Source organism: Etheostoma spectabile, chromosome 15 (assembly GCF_008692095.1).
Source record: "Etheostoma spectabile isolate EspeVRDwgs_2016 chromosome 15, UIUC_Espe_1.0, whole genome shotgun sequence".
NCBI classification, from domain to species: Eukaryota; Metazoa; Chordata; class Actinopteri; order Perciformes; family Percidae; genus Etheostoma; species Etheostoma spectabile.
In genome coordinates, this window is record NC_045747.1 from 12,260,110 (window position 1) to 12,280,331 (window position 20,222).

Below are 20,222 nucleotides of genomic sequence, written 5' to 3' on the forward strand. Positions count from 1 at the left end.
TTTAAAGGGTGAAATTTGGAGTGTCAAATGAGGCAATAATGTGCCGACAGGAAAACAATAAGTCCTTTTTACAACAATTTCCTCAACATTTAGATGAGTTTGTCAGCAATGCTCCAGATAACCTGCAGAGGCAGACAGTAAATCCCTATTATAATAATTCAACAAAATAAAACAGACCTTTATGCTCAAACACACCCACCCCACTGTCAAGATACTATCCTGCTGTGGTGCATAATGTTGTGTATTGTGGTTTCATATAGTGGAATTTTTTTCTTCTTTATATCATATTTTGTTAAAAAAAATAAAAAAAATAAAAATAACATCAGACCTGAGACTTTGCTTACTCAAGCTGATTAGATTTGGATGTGGCCAGCAGATGTCACTACAATACAAATAAACTGTAATGCATGAATGCCATTTCAGCATGATATGAGCAGTGGTCCTTCCTTTGGATCCGTTGTAGGATGTGTACATATGTCTGTTACAGAAACCAAGCTAAGTATTATTCAGTAATATCTAACCAGTCTAAGAGTCACTGAATGATGTTCCAAGAACAATTTATCGTTAAAAACAGTCTTGACAGAGAACAGCAGATGACTCTTGTGATTCTTACAAAAGCATGTACAGTATGTTTAACACAGTGCACAGATGCACACTGGAGATGCAGGATTAAAGATCTGGCTAATCTGCACAGTGATAGAAATCTTGTCAGAACTGGTTGAGAACAATATTGAATATTTTGGTATTAAATACAGATTAAAGTCAGGCTGTTTTTAAACTATGGTAACTCATGGTTCTCTTATCATATTTTCATATACACACTCAATTCAGTGAAATGTCGTATTTATGCGTCACAGTTTACATACACACAGGGCACATTTAGCAGTTGTGTGTTTACAGTCTGTTTTGATAGAGATAATCATTCCAAGACAGGGTGGAGTTAACTACATAACAGCCACCAGCTACATGCCGTGTTTATCCATTAGTTCTTTAACCAGCATTGCGACATTTCCCTGCTTTTTGGGTTATTACCACAGTCAATATAACACTGTACATTCATAATGATCAGAGGACACAGAGAAAGCAATAACATGAGAACAGATTGATGACTAATCTGTGGCATAATTGGATTGAAATTTAAAAAGCTACTTCCACTGTCAGCTCAATCTGTCAGTAACAGTCCTACTTTATGTAAGTCTCCCTGTACAATCAGAGGGTTTAAAGCCCTCAAAGGAAAAGCAATGCATGGACTTCTAAACCAACTCAGCAAAATTAGATTATTACTGAGCTGATTTATATGACCAGAAGTAAAACAGAGCTGCCCCAATCTCCAAAAGCCCTTATTTTCCAAAAAAAGCCATCCTCCCTTGCATAAAAAAGTTTATCTGAAACTGTGTGATAGGTTTATGAATTATCCTTGGCAATCAGTCCCAGTTCAAGTGCATTTCATGTGAGTCCAGGAAGTCAGAGGAGAAGACACCCACTGGTGCTGACATGTCCAAAGGGTTGGCCCCCTCTGCTGCCACAGACAGGGTGAGGTCCAGCCAATCCATATTGTCCACATTGGTGCTGTTCAAGCTTAAAGCAGAGGGCAACGTGTTTTCATTAAAGTCCCCCTCCATGGTAACCACATTTGAGTGTAGCTCCTCCATCAGCTTCAGTGTTTGTGACTCGCTGTGAGCACCCAGCCTGCCATCCAGGAGGGTTTCAATGTGGATGTCAGTGGTTAGGGTTGCCAAGCTGGCTGAGGGGCTAAGCTGTCCTGCAGGCAGCTGGGCCACTTGAACCACGGGTGGAGGGCGGGATAAAACAGTGTTGATGGGAAGGGTGGTGACACTGGCTGTCACAGGAAGAGGCTTGTCCGGGCTGGGAGGATCCTGTCTGATGAAGGGTAAGATCTCTGAAAAACAAGTACAGAAAGTCATTATGAGAATCCAATAATCATACGCAGCCTCCTTTACGTCTTATTTGACCAGTGCCGCCATAAAAGAAAAGTTGCAGAATTTCTCACCACCACTCTCGATTAACACATCAAACAAGTCATCCATTTGCTGACTAGCTGCAGTGGGACCCTGCAGAGAAATACAAATGCAAAATAAATAAATTTTAAAGTGTCTATTATATCATTAAGGGATATACTGTACTAAACGGTGTATTTACAGTATTTGTCACCTGAACAGATGTTAGCATGCTGCGTGTCTGTTTCACTGCGTCCTCGTAGCGGGGTGGGTCTTTACACTTTGACATATGATTTGTGAATATTGGCAATTTCAAAGTTGACTGGCTGTTACAGGGAGACTGTTGATAGGAAAAGACAACAGTCTCTTACTCCAAATGAAAAACAGAATATATCTGATTCAAACCATAATTCAAATGCAGTTGACGCTGTACAAATAAGTAAATAAACCAGGGCTAAGTACTTTTCAACGTGCTTTAGAGAAAAACAAAACAAAGAGAAATTAAGAGAGACTAAAGGATCATCATCTACCTCAATTGAAGCGTCTTTAGGAACACTTTGGCTAGAGGAGGCTCTCACATGACATCCACTCACTGGGCATGTGTGGAGTAAGCTCTGCGCTGTACTACCCATCCTCAAAGTCTGCAGAGAAATTTTAACAGGTCAGCATGGAGGCATACATGAATAAATGCATTTATGCCATCACAGAACACATATACACTTTTAATAACCAAGGTTTTTTGAGGGACAACAACTGAGACTTGTGGGCAACCTAAATGAAGATTGTTCTGCCCTCCCTGCTTTTTAAAAATGTTACTTTAGTTGAATTTTATGGGGCCTTCTATCAGCACTATGTGTTCTCATCAGTTAGTATTGACTTGTGGCTTTTGTTGCTAATTCTGGCTGGTAGAGGGACGACGGAGGGCAGTCAGGGCACTACTATCAGCCATCACTCAGCGCCTGCGCCAGTAACACAAGTTTCCACAAGCCTTCTTTTGATGGGAATAGGGAAGTATTTCAGCACCCAGCTGAGGCTTGTTATTACTGTGGCAACAAGAAACATACATTACCCATGATAGAGCATCAACAATGTAAAAAAAAACTTGCAATGTGTGATTAGCCAGTGCCATCAAAAACACCGCACCAGATGTATGATTTGCAACCTAACCCAAATTTACTGCATAGAAAAAACAGAATGTATGGTGTCAGGTGCAAACACATAGGGATGATAGAATACAACTCAAATTTGAAAGAAATTGAAAACTACTAGTAAATCACAGCTGATAGTGATGACTAATAAAGAGACGGACCGATGCAGCCTGTGCAAGCATAAGTGTGGTTTTTTTTTTACCTTTGTTTGAGTGCTGCATTGCTGTTGTAATGCTGCTGAGGCCTGTATTTTCTGTGGTACCTGTCCAGGGGTCTGGATGAGGCCTGGGGCTGCACTGCTAACAGTAGTGTGTGATTTAATGCTGTTGGTATGGAGCTGGATAGTGACTGCTGAGGCAGGATGGGATGCAGGCAAGAGGATCTGAGCTCCAGCTGGGATTGGCTCCAAGGTTTCAGGTTGCTTAATAGTCTGGTTGCTGATGATGAACTGATTTTGAGGAGCTAAGTGGCTCTGATCTGCCACATCCTCTTGTTTGACCATCACTGGCACACCAGGATAACCACAGGACGCTGAGCAGTTTGATAAGGTCCTGTTTTCCTCTTTGATCTGGATGGGAGCGAGAGGGCTGAGCTGCGGAGGGGAATCTGCTTGACTCCTCTTCTCCACCTCTAGCTGCAGCTTCAGCTCCTCCACCAGCCTCTGCTCCTGCCTCAGCTTCCTCTTCAACTCCTCAATCTGACGCTCCTTCTCGTGGAGACGTTTGTCCTTGTCAGAGTCCTTCTCATAGGACCTCGTCTCTGTGGGACACTTCTCCTGTGGAGCTCTCTGTGGGGAGTTCACACAGGAAGCAGTGTGAGTAGGAGAAAGAGCATCTGAAAGCTTGGTTGGGCTGTCTGCCATACTACTGTCCTCTATGCCCAGACGGGAGACCTTGGAGGATATAGGGGACACAGGCGGGGATACATTTTTGTTTTCAGACTGTGAGGCTCCCGTCTCAATGGCAGTAGCAGTCTGGATGTTACAGTTCTCCTGGTACAACTTTAGCCTCTCTATCAGATCTGTCTTAGTCCCAGAAACAGGCAAGGATCTGAATTTTAGTTCCATTTTTAGCTCAGCAACCTGTAAAGATAACAGATTATTATAAAATACCTCTCAAAATTTAGCTTGTTCTCCTCTGCAGAATGCATCCAGTGTGTGTGTGTGTGTGTGTGTGTGTGTGTGTGTATATATATATATATATATATATATATATATATATATATAGTCAGACTGTGTGCAGGCAGCAACGTGTCACCTTCATCTCATCCAGATTAGCTGGTAAATGATCCATCTTGCGGTTCGTCTGAGTGTGGTGGGGCTGCATAGGACTAGGGGTAGACGGAGCGTTTCCACTTAGAACAGTGGAACAGCTGGTTTGTACCTCACTTGTTGGTCTGTTGTAATAAGGCAGAAAGAAAAAGGGAGTACCGATTTGAAAGGGAATCTAAACTATTATCCATTTTTCACAATCAACAGCTTCTGTTTAGGAAGCCGTGGGCAGGAAATGTAAAGTATTTCAGACAAACAGCAGCTGTGATTAAAGTGTTATTACTCTCTGTAAAACCAGGTTTAAACTTTTGATTCAGTTCACTCAATATTCATATAACTTAACTTTAGCAACATTTGTTCTTTAGAATTATTTTAGTAGATTAAGTAATGCACTCAATACAAAGTTATCAGTCTATAAAATCCTTTTTTTGTGCTAAATTGAGCCATACTTGAGTGTGGCAGGAAGGACGGCCTGGTAGTTGTACTGCTGCTGTTGCTGGTTTAAGATCTGAAGCTGCAGGAACTGCTGCTGCTGCTGCAGGAGATGGGCGTAAGCGGAGTCCATTAGCACTTCATTGAGTTCCTGCTTCTGGTCCGGGGGGATATACTGATGGTACTTTAACCTTTTCACCCGTGGTTTGGTTTCTTTGCTCTTTTTGCTGCGGCTTTTTTCGCCTGGTAGCTTGGGCAGGCTTTGCTGCAGAACACAACACAACACACAATAGGGGCATGTAAAAGATGAGAGGACCGTCTGGAAGATATTTGATCCCTGTGACTAATCTTAGTCCAGTTTATTGGGGAATACAGTTAGTATTGCCAGTGACAAAACTGCAAGACTTGGAACTGATACTGGACTTTTAAAGTTTGACGCATTAAGGTAGAACATTGTTCTGACACCAGAGGAGAACTGCAGGATGAGGAAACGGGTAGTGGAAAATGTGACTTTATTGTTTTACCACCTGCAATTACAGGATACACATGAAAGTGGCTTGGCGGAGAGCATCATGTTCTAACTATGAAACCAGAAACTCAAGCTGGGATAAGCAAGCACACACCCTCCAATTTGTCAAACTTATTCTCCTATTGTATACCAAGAAAGGAAGAATTCATTGTATGCTCAGGGGATAACTGGATTTTGATAAATTTTTTGCTTCACTCCCATCCTTTAATGTTTGGGCTACATTTTACATAACCTGAATGAGGAAGGCCAGCCTGTCATTTGGCTATAATTAAAGACAAATTGCAGCTGGCACAGATTTAAGCCAAAAGGATGAGACTCTAAATGACTTTAAAGCTTATTGTTCTTTGAACTACGTTTAACTTGGCTGAATGCTGACTTTTAGTTTAACCTAAAACTGATATGACTTTAGTATGACAAAACACAGACTCTGTGTCTTCTAACATCAATCATGTCACATTTCCAGAGGAAACAAAACAAAATGAGAGAGCTCAGTCCCAGAGGTCTATTTCATGTAAGCTGGATGTAAACATTAGAAGACTGTAAGTAAATAAACTACTTAAATGAACTCATAATTTAAAGAAAAATCAATACTCCTACTACACTTTCACATGACTTTGGTCAAACTTTAAGCTATTAAAAAAGCTCACCTTTACAAGAAGCAACCCCGGTGTGATACTGGGGACATTGGTGGTGATTGTCTTGGTTGTAGATACTTGTTGGTTGCTTTGTTGCTCACTGGTGGAGACAATGCTGACTACATCTGATGTGGACGGTGAGTTTTGTGGTGGGGAGTGCTAAGAAAAGCAGCGACGGAAAGACACCACATAACAAAAACAGGTTGATAACATTCAAAAGTTTCTACAAATGATACATACATTATACTCGGATAGTACACTGTGTGCGCACACAGTAAAGAAGTAAATAATTATTAAAAAAAATAAATAAATAATTATATCATTTCAAAACTCTGCTAGATTAGATTACTTGTCAAGAAGGCTAGTTTTGTGTTGACAAAACTAGCCTTCTTGATAAGTAATCAAGAAGTTTAATTGTAATAGGTCAAGGTATTGGTGTACCTGTATGGGAGAAGTGGCGTCATTCCCTCCAGACTCCCTTGGAGAGGCAGAGGTTGAGCGGGGAGATTTTTGGTTGGCAGGTTGTTGTGGTGATAAGACATCACCGTTGTCCTCATCAAAGTTGTAAATGTCTGGTGGCTTAGAGCAGTTAGCATCACCACCTGTGGGGCCAACATCTAACATAAGCAAGTACAGCTAATTATTTACTTAAAAGATAAATAAAATAAGAAAAGCATTTGTCAAATTGAAGTTTGTGAATTGCTGACAATGTATACGTACAGTGAATGCTGTCTGTGCATATAGTAAAGTATATACATACTATATACTGTTTATGATTACAAAAGGAAAACTTGAGTTATCAGTGACTACAAAGTAAAGAAGCCATCACTTGAATGTACACATGCCAATACAGTAGAGACAAAGTCTACAGCCATATTCTGTGAGGCTTTATTTTATAAATACAGATCTGTAGCAAATTTCACAGCAATCCATCCAATACTTGAGATATTTCACTAATAAATAAAAATGTCAACTTCATGGTGGTGCTAGAGGAAAAAGCCAGGGTATCACCAAAGTCAGAAGGCTTCATGCACCAGTCCCCATGAATGTGTGTACATTTCATACCAATCCATTACACAGTTCTTATATTTCAGTGTGGCCTCTCCAACACAGGTATAGTAACATAAATGATGGCTAAAACATGTGCCTAATGTGCTGCAATACTGGCTTGAGTTAACTCTTTGGCTTTCACTGTTTGTGGTGAACGTAGCACCAAAGAGGCCTAAAACACTTTTTTTCAATGGTTCAGGTCTTCTGATAGTGTGGATATAATGGCATTTATAAGTATCTACCATCTATGTCTTCTTTGACGCCAGAGTCAACAGGCAGTATGTTCTTCTCCACTAGTTCCATGGGTCCAGGCCGCTGGGCAATCTTCTCATTGAGATCATCGGCCAGTCTGGCCCTCTTCAGCTTCATCTGTGTGGCTTGCAGGGAGGGTTCAGCCTGTGTCTCTGATAAATACACAATGTATCACTAGCTAACTGCTTTGTCAGGGTGAGTCACTGCAGGCACAGCCAGACCTCACAAACTTCTGGCAACCTCAAAGACATTTATTTGCGTCTAACTTTGTAAAACAAATTTAAACAGGCAATCAGTGCGATTGGATGAATAAGCACCTTATTCATCTCTGTTATCTAGATGCCATTACACAGTAAGAACACACAGGAGGAAGATTACCTTGTAGGATGTGCATACGGACCAGCTCAGAGCGCTCAGGTCTGCTGCATAGTTTGTGCTTCAAGAAGCTCCCAGTCTGTTAAAGACATAAAATAAATGAAATATATTTTGGGGGACATAATCTAGATTTAGATACATAAAGTCATGAGCTGCAGTGTGATGCCATTAGGCTTACCCTGGCTCTTTCCAGGCTGCGAATCTGCTCATGAAAGGCAGCAGGTGTTTTCAGAGCTGTGAAAAGGTGAATCAACAAAATCCATAAGTTGTCTTGGTCCATATACCATGTTGCCACACAGAAGCAATCGGATCTTCTTCGATTTTAAAATAAGAAACTCTTTATTTAAGGTCTCCTTCTTGCTGTTCCCTAATGCCATTTCTTTTTGGTTGTTTTTGCAGTTATGACAAGCGTTTAATTAGCAAACCACCTATTGATAAGAGTGATGTCCAAAAGAAAAGAAAGATGTAACAACATAAGTGGAATACTGTGAATTACACAATATTTCTACTGTCTAAACTCTTTGTGATGGACCTTGGACTAATGGAAGCAGGTTATCAAAGTCGCTTCCTAAAGATTATACTACTAAGGCTACACCCCTGTTGAATACTGCTAAGTGTATACCTACTGTAACATACTTAATCATGATGTCCTTTTGATATAAATGTTTGACTAGTAATTCACTTGGTGAACTGAGGGACAGTATAAATTGGCCTGAAGTACAAGAGGAAAACACACAGATCAGTCATTAGCATTTCTATCATGCTGTAAGTAGTTACCCTGAATATGACATCAGCCACTTACCACACTGACTTGAGTACAGTGTAATTCATCTTTCATATCATTAATTCCATGTTTTTGTCTATCTCGTTTTGCACGAGTGTCATATTAATAAACAGAAGCTCATAACAGTCAAACAGGAAGTACCAGCTTTACTGACTCAAGCAGAGGGATTGTTGCAGAGTTACTCTTTGATCTCGCAGACTAAACTTGTCCTGCTTAAAGGAGGGTCTGTCTCACACTGAGTAGTCACCTCTGCTATGACCAGCGCTGTTTGGCTTAAGAAACACTGGCAGGGGGGCGTTCTCAGAAGTGTGTCAGAGGAGCAAAGCAAAACATTCCTGCTCTTCACCTAAACCTCACTGCATACCTACCATAAGCCTATAAGTGTGGTAGCAGCAGAGTGCTTTAGTGGAGAATGGCCTGGGAGGTTTGTGTGCAAGCCACGCTTGGCCAGGCCACTGGCCTCCACCGAAGGCTCAGTCGTTGACTCATGTGGCTGTGTGGAGCCAGAGAGGAGCTGAAAGCCTGACTGCAGGAGGCATCTCAATAGAGATCAGGAAAAAGAGAAGACATTTTGTCTTTTTCTCTTTCTGCTTATCCTGCTATCAGAATGACTGTTATATATTCCGCTGCTCCACTTTTGTCACATCAAAGGAAGAACGGAATAAAGTAGAAGCTAGTTGTTTCTGTTATGGCACTGGTGTGCTTCCTTATCTGCAATAAATCTTTGAGTCATTTTCATAATTGGCTATGTTTACATAAGTGAAATTACGCGACTGTTAGCAACCATCTGAGTAGGACAATACATTTCACACTGTCTAGAATAAAGCTATTGATTTATGTGCAGATAAACACACAATGTTATTAAGCTATTTTCATAATTCTATAACATAAAACCTCCCCCAATAAAGCTGCTTGATGTAGAAAAGATTGCAAGTGTAATCTTTATAATGTTTGTCAGACCGGTATGAGCACCAATATCGTCACCTTAAATGCAACTAGAGCAGAAATACAGTACAAGTTGCTGTGAATACACTTAGAAGAGGATAATCGCAAATAATGTTATTTACATGGGTCTCGCCTTTGTCACATTGTTTTACTGGCATCAAATATACCCTTCAACAGCCATGAAGAAGTGTGGTTAATGAAGATGCTGTGGTTGAGTTAGATGTAGAAAAAGTTGAATTTCATCTCTGATGCTATGCTTGTGAGAGCAACAAAATAATGTCAGTAATGAAAAAAAGAAGAGGATAGTTATGAGAAAGAAAGGCACTCTAGTTTTTGAACATATTGGTTACCCTCATAATTTTCATAGATGTTTTTTTTTCTCAAAGCACAAGGTATGAGTTTTGTTAGTGTGTGATGTAAATACTCACGCGGCATGATGCCTTGCTCCACAAGCTGCTCCCGAGTTCTCCTCTGCTGCAGACAGAGCTGGAGGACTGTGAGAGTGCAGAGACACAAAGGTAAGAGTTGAACTTTTACCATTCAGAGCCAAGTCTACTGAGTCAACTGACATCAACCTCTTGCTTTAACTGTGAAACCTTCAAGACTTCAAATAAAACAAAGCACTTCTTATTTCTCAATTAATACGCAAGCCCAAAGGCCCAACGATAAACCCTGTTCACCACCACAGACATCCTATTCACTTCCTGTATGGTTTTAACTAGGGTTGTTAAGATTACCACAAGTTTCTTTCGAACAGTGCAACAAGACTGGCCAAGAGCCTTCCCATTGAGTCAATATCTACATGTGGCATGCAAATACACAGATAAGTCAAACAAAGTAACTAAGTATAAAACCAGGTAAAAGAGTGATTAATGTTTGGGCTGCAGTCACGATTATAAGCAGAACTGGTCATGACACAAGCAAAAGTCAAGTGAGTCGTGTCTGTTAAATGAATTGTTTTTAAAATGTAATCTTGCTTTGGGTGAATAAGAAGTAATCAGTTATGTTATTGTAGCACATCAAAGATATGATTATCATCCAGCAGAAATTGTTGACTCTTGCATGCAGGCCCCACATATACTTGGACGGTCCTCAGTGTTATTTTCCCATTAATACAAACTGTAGTAAGATCCCAGTTTAAACATTTATAAACAATGAGCGTGGCCATATTATTTCAGTAGAATAACACCACTCTGTGCAGAAAATGTTGTTTGAAAAGTAAGGGAACGGGTGATGGTGACGAATGAGGCGGCGGTTTGAGGTACATGAGTCCTTTATCGTCACCACTGTAGTGAAGTGAAGCTGGTTTTGCTAGTTCTACTCAGTGGCTCAGGGAAAACAGCTACTCCCACACACACACGCACACACACAGACCTGCTCAATTCTCCTGGGAAAGGCGCTGGGTCTGAACAAGCCTCTGTGACTCACTCTAGCAAAAATAAACTGGGCAGCTGTGAGAACAAGGCCTGGGAACCATGAAATTTAGGGGTAGTTAAGGGGGTGGGGTCTCCAGTTGTATGCAGAGCCGAGGGGACGTTCACGGGCTTTCACTGGTGGGCAAAGGAACACAAAGTGACAAGTGCTGAGGCAAAGGGTGGGAGGCCGAGTCTACTCTCACAGCAGCCCATCAACTCTGGGGCAGGGAACACAGTGTGCCTGCCCCGCCTGCTGTGTTTCCTATTACAAACCCAGGCCAGGGGGGTTATGGTCAGATCATACCAGGAGATTGTAACAAATTGCCATTGGTTTGCCTCAATATTAATATCTACCTTAACTTTGAATAAATGCCACAGGCAAGACAATTCATGAGTGCATAGTGCTGCATATCAACAACATCAAAAGCCACCTTCCAGCGCCACAAAAGAATGAAGAGTTTAATATGAGCATCAGTACTGGGGTACACCTTTTGCCTGGGGTCCTCCTCACTTTGTATTATCTTATGTTCAACATGAACCCTGGGTAACCTCTCCATGATGCAAACTGGCTCCACTCTCCTGCTCACCAGCAGAGCGTAAACAGAGGTTGTGGAGAAACACAGAGCTCTGCTAAAATCCCTGTCTACTGATGTAATCTCTAATCTCAGACCCATGTTGTTCTCAGCAAAGCCTCCCTGGAGGTTTTCTATTAGACCTTTTATTTTATTTGACTTTTCTGTTGTTTTTTTTAGAAACCGTACAAATAAAAAAAATCTGTTTGGTGTGGCTTTGCCCAGACAAAGCCAAATTTAGTTTAGAAACAATCTGACACTGGGTTATGTTGACTTTACTGTTATAAATATCAAATACTCTAAACAGAATCCCATTTTAGCAAAGAGTGAGACGTCTATAACAAGATATAGACTAAACTATGACTATAGAGATTACATTGGTTTATCAAAAAAGGCATTTATGTTTGCAGTTGCCGATTCAGATGAATTTTTACTATGTTACTTTCACAAATTGCACTTACAATGGGTAAAACAATCTCTTTGAATTTAATTGCATTAATAGACTTTGTATTGTATTGTAAGAAATTATTTTTTTTAGTATTGTATAATCAACTTGTGATTATTTAAAATGTATATAAACATACCAGCTGACATCTTTTTAAATTAAACAATCAGTACATAAAAATACTAAGCACATCTACAATGTGAAACATCGTCAGAGGGGGAGAAGCAGGTCAAAAGTTGCAAAGAAAACTCCTGCACACGGTCTAACTTGCAAAACATATAAAGTTTAATAGTAGGCAATGTTTTGTACTAGACCATCTTCAGGCAAAAGATGAGGGGAAATTAAACCATACCATTACTCATTTTATTCTAAAACAGGCTTAAGCAGTGAAAATTAGGTCTAAGTTGAAAAGGAATGTCTACATGAAATGCTGATATGGGTAGTCAATGCCTTTCTGAATTTATTTCTGTATCCCGGTGGGGAGAAAACATGAGTTTCCTTCCCCATGAGTGGGCGTGTCCACAGAAGCTGTGTTGGCAAACTGGTCTGGGTTTGGTTAAAGAGTTATATTTAGTCAGGTCATGAATAATAATTTGTTGACATGGAATTTAAATAAAATGTTAAACCTGCAAACTTTTGCATGATGGCCCTTACAGAAAGGAATTTACATTTTGCTTTTGCTTTGCTACTTCTTGCATGCTATACATATCCAGTATTGTATACTTTTGCCATGAATATGTTGTTATGCATTCTCTTCTATCTCAAAATACCTCATGGAGCTGGGAATTTTTCATCAAATGTGATTTCACAAATGTCACAATAAGATAGTGTAAGTGTAGAACACCAGTAACATAAAAAGTATGTTACTCAAGGCCTGGTCTAATCTAAATACATTTGCTGAGAATGAATGCAAATAAGAAAAAAATGTGAATTTGATGATCACAATAATGAATAATGATCAGCAGCACATCTGGTTATTGCCTTTTATCTAAATGAAGCTCAGGGTGTGTACTTGCATTACAGGTGTGACTTGATGGTTATATTATGTGACAGGAAATCAAAATAGTGTTTCAACAGAGTGCCAAAAAACAAAAAACATAAGCTGTATAAACAGGCCTATTCTTTCCCTCATGGCCTCTTGCTGTTTTTCTACAGCAACTTTGATTCATGATCCATCTGAACACAATAGTCTCTCCTGTAAGAACGATAGGCTACTTGGCATGAGTCATTACGATGACTGTTGCCCTGTCATTTCCTGTTGGGGCTGTGTATACGTCATTACAACCCCCCTGCCAGTTCAGCCAGCATCAGTATAACATTTAAAATTCAACTAATTTTAGGTAGACATGACACTAAAACAATGAAAAGCATGCAGGTTAGGCAGGGAAAAGAAAAAGCACCTGATTTGAATTTACCCCTGTAGATGGAAGGGGTCTCCACACCAAGGCAGGCCATAGAGTAGAGCGGTTGGCTTGGTGGCCAGGTCTGGAGTCCCATGGAGTGATGAGGCCAGTGGAGAATGAGGGAGTCAGGGAGAGAATAGCCCCAGTCGTGAGCGAACAACAGCTGGCTCTCAGAGCTGCAAACAGTCCCTCCTCTCTGGCTCTGTGCTGGCCTCAGCAGAGAAAGTGTGTGCGTGTGTGTGTATGTCTGTGCTCAGTCAATTTCAGGAGGAGGGAACACAGCGCTGCTCATGTTAACCCTCGCTAGGTCATTTTTGCTCTACTCACCGAGGACTAATCATACTATGGCGCTGGGGAACTTTTTATATTCTCATTTGAATCATCATCATGGGACCAACTCTTTTACTGGTAACCAATCGATCAAAACAAGATCTTTGGAATTTTAAATGGGCACATCTCCATGAGAAACATGAGTGTTTCTTTCACCAGAAATATTTGTAGCACTAAATAACAATGACAAGAACAAACATGCTGGGTCCTCAGGGACAGAGAAGCTTATCTTTAAACATTTTTTAATCATTAGTGAGTTTTGTTTATACATGACTATTGTGTTCATTGTTGTTTTACATTGCAACACCATTGATTTATAGCAACCAATTTCAATTCTATATTAGCTACTGTATTAAGCAACTCCAGCTTGTATGTAACGATAACTATTTTTGCATGATGAGAAAACATCAAACTAAACAAAAGAGTAGAAGTAGAATGTGAGCCAGAGCTTTCAGCTATCAAGCTCCTCTCCTGTGGAACCAGGTCCCAGTTTGGGTTCTGGAGACAGACACTGACAGACAAGTTTCTCCACATTTAAGAGTAGCCTTAAGACTTTTTTAGCCTTAAGGAAAATATGGATTTGATCAAGTAAAAGGGTACAGTCCAGCACAATATGTTATGACAGCTCAACTCTAGGATTGAATAATGATGAACAAGACCATAAAAAATAGCTGAGTATAGCTGGAGCATTTGGTATGTGGAAAAACATTTTTTCGCATGTTACACTGTCCGTAAATACTCACAATTCTTTTGAATTTCCATTTCACAAGTATGTTGGCCACAGAAACCTAACAGATTTAATGAATGCTCTTACACCGTTTTGTCCCACAATCAAAACCTCGCTCCTGCATCAAAGGCAGCTGTAGGCTCTCAAATTCCAATCCAAGTCCAGAACAATGCTGTTTTCTCATTTTCAGTAACAATTTAAAAGTCTAATTCCTTTTCTTAACCCACAATGTGTAGTCATTCAATATGTTTTCCATTCAAACAAAAACATATTTGAAAATATAAACCCTCTCTAGACTATATTCAGTTCAATGGGATTTAACATCTTTTTAGCACTATAACAAATGTCACTGCATTGACTATTAATAGCCATTTTAGCTTAATGATTATCACACTCATTAAACATCTGCTTCCCACTGATCAGCTGTTTTTCATTACTGATTACTCATTCAGAATAGAGTGAAAACATACGTATGAGCAACAGTTGAAGTCACTGAGCAGTGTTTGATTTATGATGCAGGTTTGTGTTGAAGAAAGATACAATTCTATAGGTTCACAACAAATCACGTCAATCAATTTTTAGGCTGGTTAGGCTTTTTGGAGATTTTTCCATCTTTTCTTGGCTTCTTTATGCACATTAATGCAACTTTTTTACCTGGGGTGCCCAAACTTTTGAGCCCCACTGTAGTTATGCTGCTATTGTTTTAGACTGCCGGTGAAATTAATATGACACACTGAGCTCTTCTCTCTTTTCATCTGTGGGCATTCATATCTCATTAATGCTTGTTACAGACTTAGTTCCGCGGAGCTTGTTCCCAAGAGTCTGGATTTTTTATAGTCTCACCGTTTTCCTTGGATTGGGGTGGCACCGTAAATTGTGGTTGCAGCTGCTGCCGTGGTCCTGCTCAACGCCATACGCTCTGCTACTACATTTATTAATGTCATAGTTCTATTATCCATATTGTTACTATATCTGCCACTGATCATCATACCAACTGCTATAATTATTATGAATCATATTTCTGTATATCTGTATCAGTGTCTCAGTGTCCCGACCAGCAGCGGCAGATGGCGGCCCACCAAGAGCCTGGTTCTGCCTGAGGTTTCTGCCTGTTAAAAGGAAGTTCCTCGCCACTGTTGCAACAAGTGCTTGCTCTTGGGAGGAATTGTTGGGTCTTTGTAAATCATAGTGTGGTCTAGACCTACTCTATCTCTAAAGTGTTCAGAGATAAATTCTGTTATGATTTGACACTTTAAATAAAATTGAATTGAATGTCAGAAATGTTCCGACAAGTATGAGAAGATCAAGGGTGCTTTCACACCTGTAGCTCCGTTCATTTTGTCTGGACCAAGGAAAAACATTAGCCATTGACTTAACCAAGAGCTGTAAACACAATGCCATATGGACAGAAAGACAACTTATCCATTGGACAGTTTTAATAACTGTCATCCTGCATCAGTCAGTGCTACACGGACCCACATCCAGAGACTGACAGCAAATCATGTTGTACAGTATTGCCCCTATTTTGTTAATTTACTGTATCTTCTCTGGGGGTTACAAGTTAGGAATTGATTATGATCCTAATTAGTCAAGACTGCAACTCAAAAACATGGTATAAATAATGCTGACAAGGTAGAAATAGGAAGCAAAAGGGGCTTCTTTTACTATGATATTTAAAGGTTGCTACTTTTCACTCATTTTTTAATAAGGAACTGACAAAATACACAGAGTAGGTCCCAATCACCAGATGGATTAAATAGTAAACGCTTCAAGATGTCAACCCTTTTTTCTTCAAGAGCACCAGCATTTATTTGTTTAGTACATCTCAAGATTTACCCACTGAGCACACTGTTATGTATTTTGGGCCAGTTTAAATACACCTAATGGATTGTGGGTAACTTTAGCATTCGTTGTTAATGTTAGCCATGCTGCTGTTAAGACATGCTGTTGGCCTAATAAACGGTTAATAGTCCCTCGTAGTACGGGTTATCATTGTTATATCTAGTAACATAAAACAGTGATGAATATAACACACATACCTATCTTTTTGGACAGGATTTAGCGTTTTAAAATCATGCTAAAATCACATATCGCCTATCATAAAATTATGTGGTTGGTCCACTTTGCTTTAACACCCCAAATGAACTGCACAACTTAGTCCCTCCTTTTTAGGCAGTGTTGGTTGTTAACTTCACACCCAAGTTTGATTGTAGGGCTTGGGTTTGGTTTTATTCCAAACCATGTCATAAAGTAACCTATACATAACACACAACACTTTTAAACCAGCCTAAAACAAACAGAACAAAAACACAAACAATACACAGACAAACACACCAGAGTTGCTAAACTGAACCTGAATAGGGTTAGATGTGGAAAAAACAGGGTAAAACTTACATTATAACCCACAAATTACAATGTAGTATTTGTACATATGTACTAAAGTGCCTATAAAATACTGACAATACAAGGGAAGTATAATAACAAGTGTTTAAGAGACAGAGAAAAGGGGTATTGGGTAATTAGTAAGACATGTTGGAACTTTAATCACAAAACTAGTTCTTCGGAATATCAATTCTGTTTTACCACATTTTCTGTGTCACTTACAGTGAAATATATTTCTATATCCCTCCTACACACAAAATAGATCTCCCATAATTAAACTGTTGTCGCCTTCCTGTGTACCTACATGTTTGTACCAGCAGACAACATGGGCAAAAAGGGAACTGTGAATTTACAGGACTTACTACTTGGAGTTACTACATTGATTTAAAAGTCTAAGTTGTGTAAAGTTTACTTGCCATGAAGAGCATTGCCACATGCTCTACCAGAAATGCGTAAACCACATTATTAATAATCCTAATTCATTGTACGTTAATTTTAAGAGTGATCATTTATGGCTAACTCAGTGAGAACCAGGATACTTGGAGATAGAAAAAAGTACTTATAAATATTTGTAACATTAAATCAAAAGTAAAATATTTCAATGACCGATAAGGCAAAAAAGCTTTGCTGTACCACAAATAATAAATCAATGTTCCCAAGAATTTTTTTTTGATTTCAGTTAATGAATTTGCGTGATTATGTGTAGGCTTTTTGATCTAATTCCTAATATCATTCCACAAACAAATCACTCACTCACAAGTGTTTGTTTTCCCAGAGTTGCCTTGCTCTTAAATGGTCAACAGTATGTGCTGCCAAACTGTTTACGTCTGCTCACTGATTCTGCTCTCCTTGAGGCAGCAGAGGCTATAGGGAGCGAGACACTCTTGGACGTCAGTGAAACACAACTCCTGATCATCCAGAAGCTGTGATTCTGATCGGGGAGCAAAAATCTATATTATTTGCATGATCTGGAGTTTATTTCAAATAAATACATGGATATGAATTGGCCATATTAAGTAGTGCATGGAAAAGCAAAGTGATTAAGTTCCTATACTGTAGTTCAAGTTACTATAAATTAACCGTTAATCTGAGAGATTAGTGTTTTTTGACTTTTGTCTTTCAGTAATTTCTGTGACACAGAGCCAAACATTGCACAGGCCTCCCCCACTAGATGAGAATTGCTGTAATTATGAGCCGCACAGTCCCCAAGGGTGGAAAACGTCATTCTCATCTCTCCCATTACCACAATAGAAGTTTTTCAATGAGGAATCAGCTGCGTTACATGGTTCTTGAAAATAACTCCTTCAAATGTTGAGAAGTAAAACTCACATTTGGTCGTAATTAATATAGTAGAATGCATGACCTAGTATTAGGGAACAAAAACCTAAAACGGCTGTTGGTGTACACTGCAGTGTTGTTATTGTAAGGACATGTGTATGAGCCTTGAATCTTAGCCAGGAGTAATGCCAGCCTTCAATGTTGTGCTGTCAATGTGAAATCCATACTCTCGTTCCCAACATCAAGGCTGTTACACAGCACCAGGGCACAAATGGAATATTGATTACTGTATGATTGCCAGGTGTGTTTTCATTTATTTTACTGAAGGTAAAGAATAACTGTAGCCTTTTTATTCACTGTTCTACATGATTTCATCTTAGATACAGTATTAAGTAAAGTAGCACTCAAAGTCATGACAGCACCATGCCAAAAGCCACACTAGAGCTACAACAAATATCTGAGATTAAATAAAGTTTGTACAAATTAGTTTGGTTGCAGATTGTTCATGTGGGTGATTAAAATCTCAGGCACATATTCATTCTACTTTACATTTGACCAACACTTCTGGCCTGAAGGTATTTCTAACAAAACAGTTGTTTTTTCTGCATAAAAAGAAGATGTAAATAAATAGTAATACTAGTGATTCTTTTAGATTCAAGTTGATCTTTATATTCATAAACTTTAAGCTTATGCAACTTTAGAGCCTATGTTGTTCACTCATTCTTGCAAGACAAAGAGATTTCTTGTGATTTTGCTTGATTTGTATGTATACTTTGTCTGGCCCATGATTTTGACAGACTAAAAGAACTAGTGGAGTTAAACTATCAGGAACTGAATGTTACTGACTTTAGGGCGGTTGAGTCAACAGGATACTCTTTGACATTACTATGAATTGATAGCTCTTATAAGCTGTTGTATTGTGTTGTTAAACTGCTTCAATTTCTGGACTTTGTACTACTCACCTGGGATTTTACTGACAGCTTCATGTAACCCTTCAAAACTGAATGTAAAACACATTCACTTCAGAATTTTTTTATCTTGTCCCTTTTTTATTACAAAAAGTGTGTTCCCTTTGTTTTGCAGTCTATTTAATGCTATAATGGCTCTTTGACACACTATTTTAAAAACAATACGGACAATGCAATACTCTTCTGTAACTTCACATACTGTCTTTTTAATCCACCTATATTTGCTACTAATCACAGCTCAATGAAATAATTCTTATATAATGTTTCCTTTGTAAAGTGAAGGATAAAAAGCACAAAAAATTACACAAACAAAAGCCCATTGCTATTTATCTGTCCACAATGTTTCCTGCAATTATGTAGCTATTTATCCCAGTGTCCTGCTGAGAAAGTGCACTCCAACCCCATCACTGTGATAATGACAATCTCATTAGGCTCTTGACTTTTGGTGCCAAAGTATTCTTAACAGCCAAAATCCACACTTTTTTTTACCAGATGAAGTTTATTTAACCATCAAAGCACTCATTACAATCAAGTCCCATGTGGGGACTTCATACTAACACACATATTTAGATTTACTAAATCATGCTCAGCCTATTTTTGCTCACAGTACAGTGTAACAAACACTGATTTTTAACTTACAGTATATCACATCATTAGAGGTCAAAAACACTCTTGAAGGACCCTAAGCCGCTTAAAGGCACTGGGAGTAACCCTGCCCTTTTCTGATGGTGCCTGCTGATGAGCACACTGTAATCAGGTTTAGGTACACAGTGATGAAGGAGTCATCCATACAGCCCTTTTCAACTGACATACAGTTGTGTCCAACATCACTAACCTCAAAAATCAAATTTTTTTGGTAGAAGTGATGTTTCTACATGGCAAATAATTTACTATTAAGTGTTGTAGAGTCATAGAAAACCAACAGACCCAACAGTCATGACATGCATGCTTCTCATTCTGTGTAATTTTAATCTGTAATTGAAAGGGGCGTGTTCAAAATAATAGCAGTGTAGTGTTAGGTGATTGACTCTGTGAAGTAACAGTTGTCAATTATGGCCCGTTTTTAAGGAAAGAAGGAAGCAAATGTTGTGCATGCTGGTTATAGTGCATTTCACACTGAAATACTTAGCAAATGGGTCGTTCCAGACATTGCTCTGAGGAACAGTGGACTTTGATTAAAAAGTTGATTGGAGAGGGGAAAACATTGAAAGAAGTGCAGAAAATTATAGGCTGCTTAAACAAAATGATTTCAAATCCCTTGAAAGGGCATCCAAAGCCTGAACGAAGTGGGAAAAAACGGTCAACTACCATTTGAATGGATCAA

The 20,222-nt window shown here is 39.2% G+C and overlaps 1 protein-coding gene across 3 annotated transcripts; it reads right to left on the reverse strand.

Annotated features, from left to right (window-relative positions):
* Positions 1-58: 58 nt before the first annotated feature.
* On the reverse strand, positions 59-13,450 carry mrtfbb (myocardin related transcription factor Bb). Of its 3 annotated transcripts, none has more exons than XM_032538231.1 (14): positions 13,226-13,450; positions 9,807-9,872; positions 7,828-7,883; positions 7,653-7,728; positions 7,265-7,426; positions 6,414-6,589; positions 5,985-6,131; positions 4,826-5,073; positions 4,363-4,501; positions 3,309-4,187; positions 2,489-2,599; positions 2,173-2,298; positions 2,012-2,072; positions 59-1,900 (listed from the first exon to the last, which is right to left on the reverse strand). In XM_032538231.1, the coding sequence occupies exons 1-14, from the start codon at positions 13,305-13,307 to the stop codon at positions 1,425-1,427; spliced, it is 2,805 nt and encodes a 934-aa protein (XP_032394122.1). In that variant the 5' UTR covers positions 13,308-13,450; the 3' UTR covers positions 59-1,424. The 3 variants fall into 3 exon arrangements, with proteins under 3 accessions (XP_032394122.1, XP_032394123.1, XP_032394121.1); XM_032538232.1 differs by having other exon boundaries at positions 6,414-6,574; positions 13,211-13,449; XM_032538230.1 differs by having other exon boundaries at positions 13,211-13,449.
* Between the last annotated feature and the right edge of the window lie 6,772 nt (positions 13,451-20,222).

Excerpts from the sequence above, each read along its gene's own strand:
- mrtfbb (XM_032538230.1), bottom strand. The coding sequence starts at position 13,307 with ATGGGACTCCAGACCTGGCCACCAAGCCAACCGCTCTACTCTATGGCC. Across the intron at positions 2,600-3,308 it reads AATGCAGCACTCAAACAAAG|ACTTTGAGGATGGGTAGTAC; the intron begins GTAAAAAAAAAA and ends ATTTCTCTGCAG. Across the intron at positions 1,901-2,011 it reads TGTGTTAATCGAGAGTGGTG|AGATCTTACCCTTCATCAGA; the intron begins GTGAGAAATTCT and ends CTTGTTTTTCAG.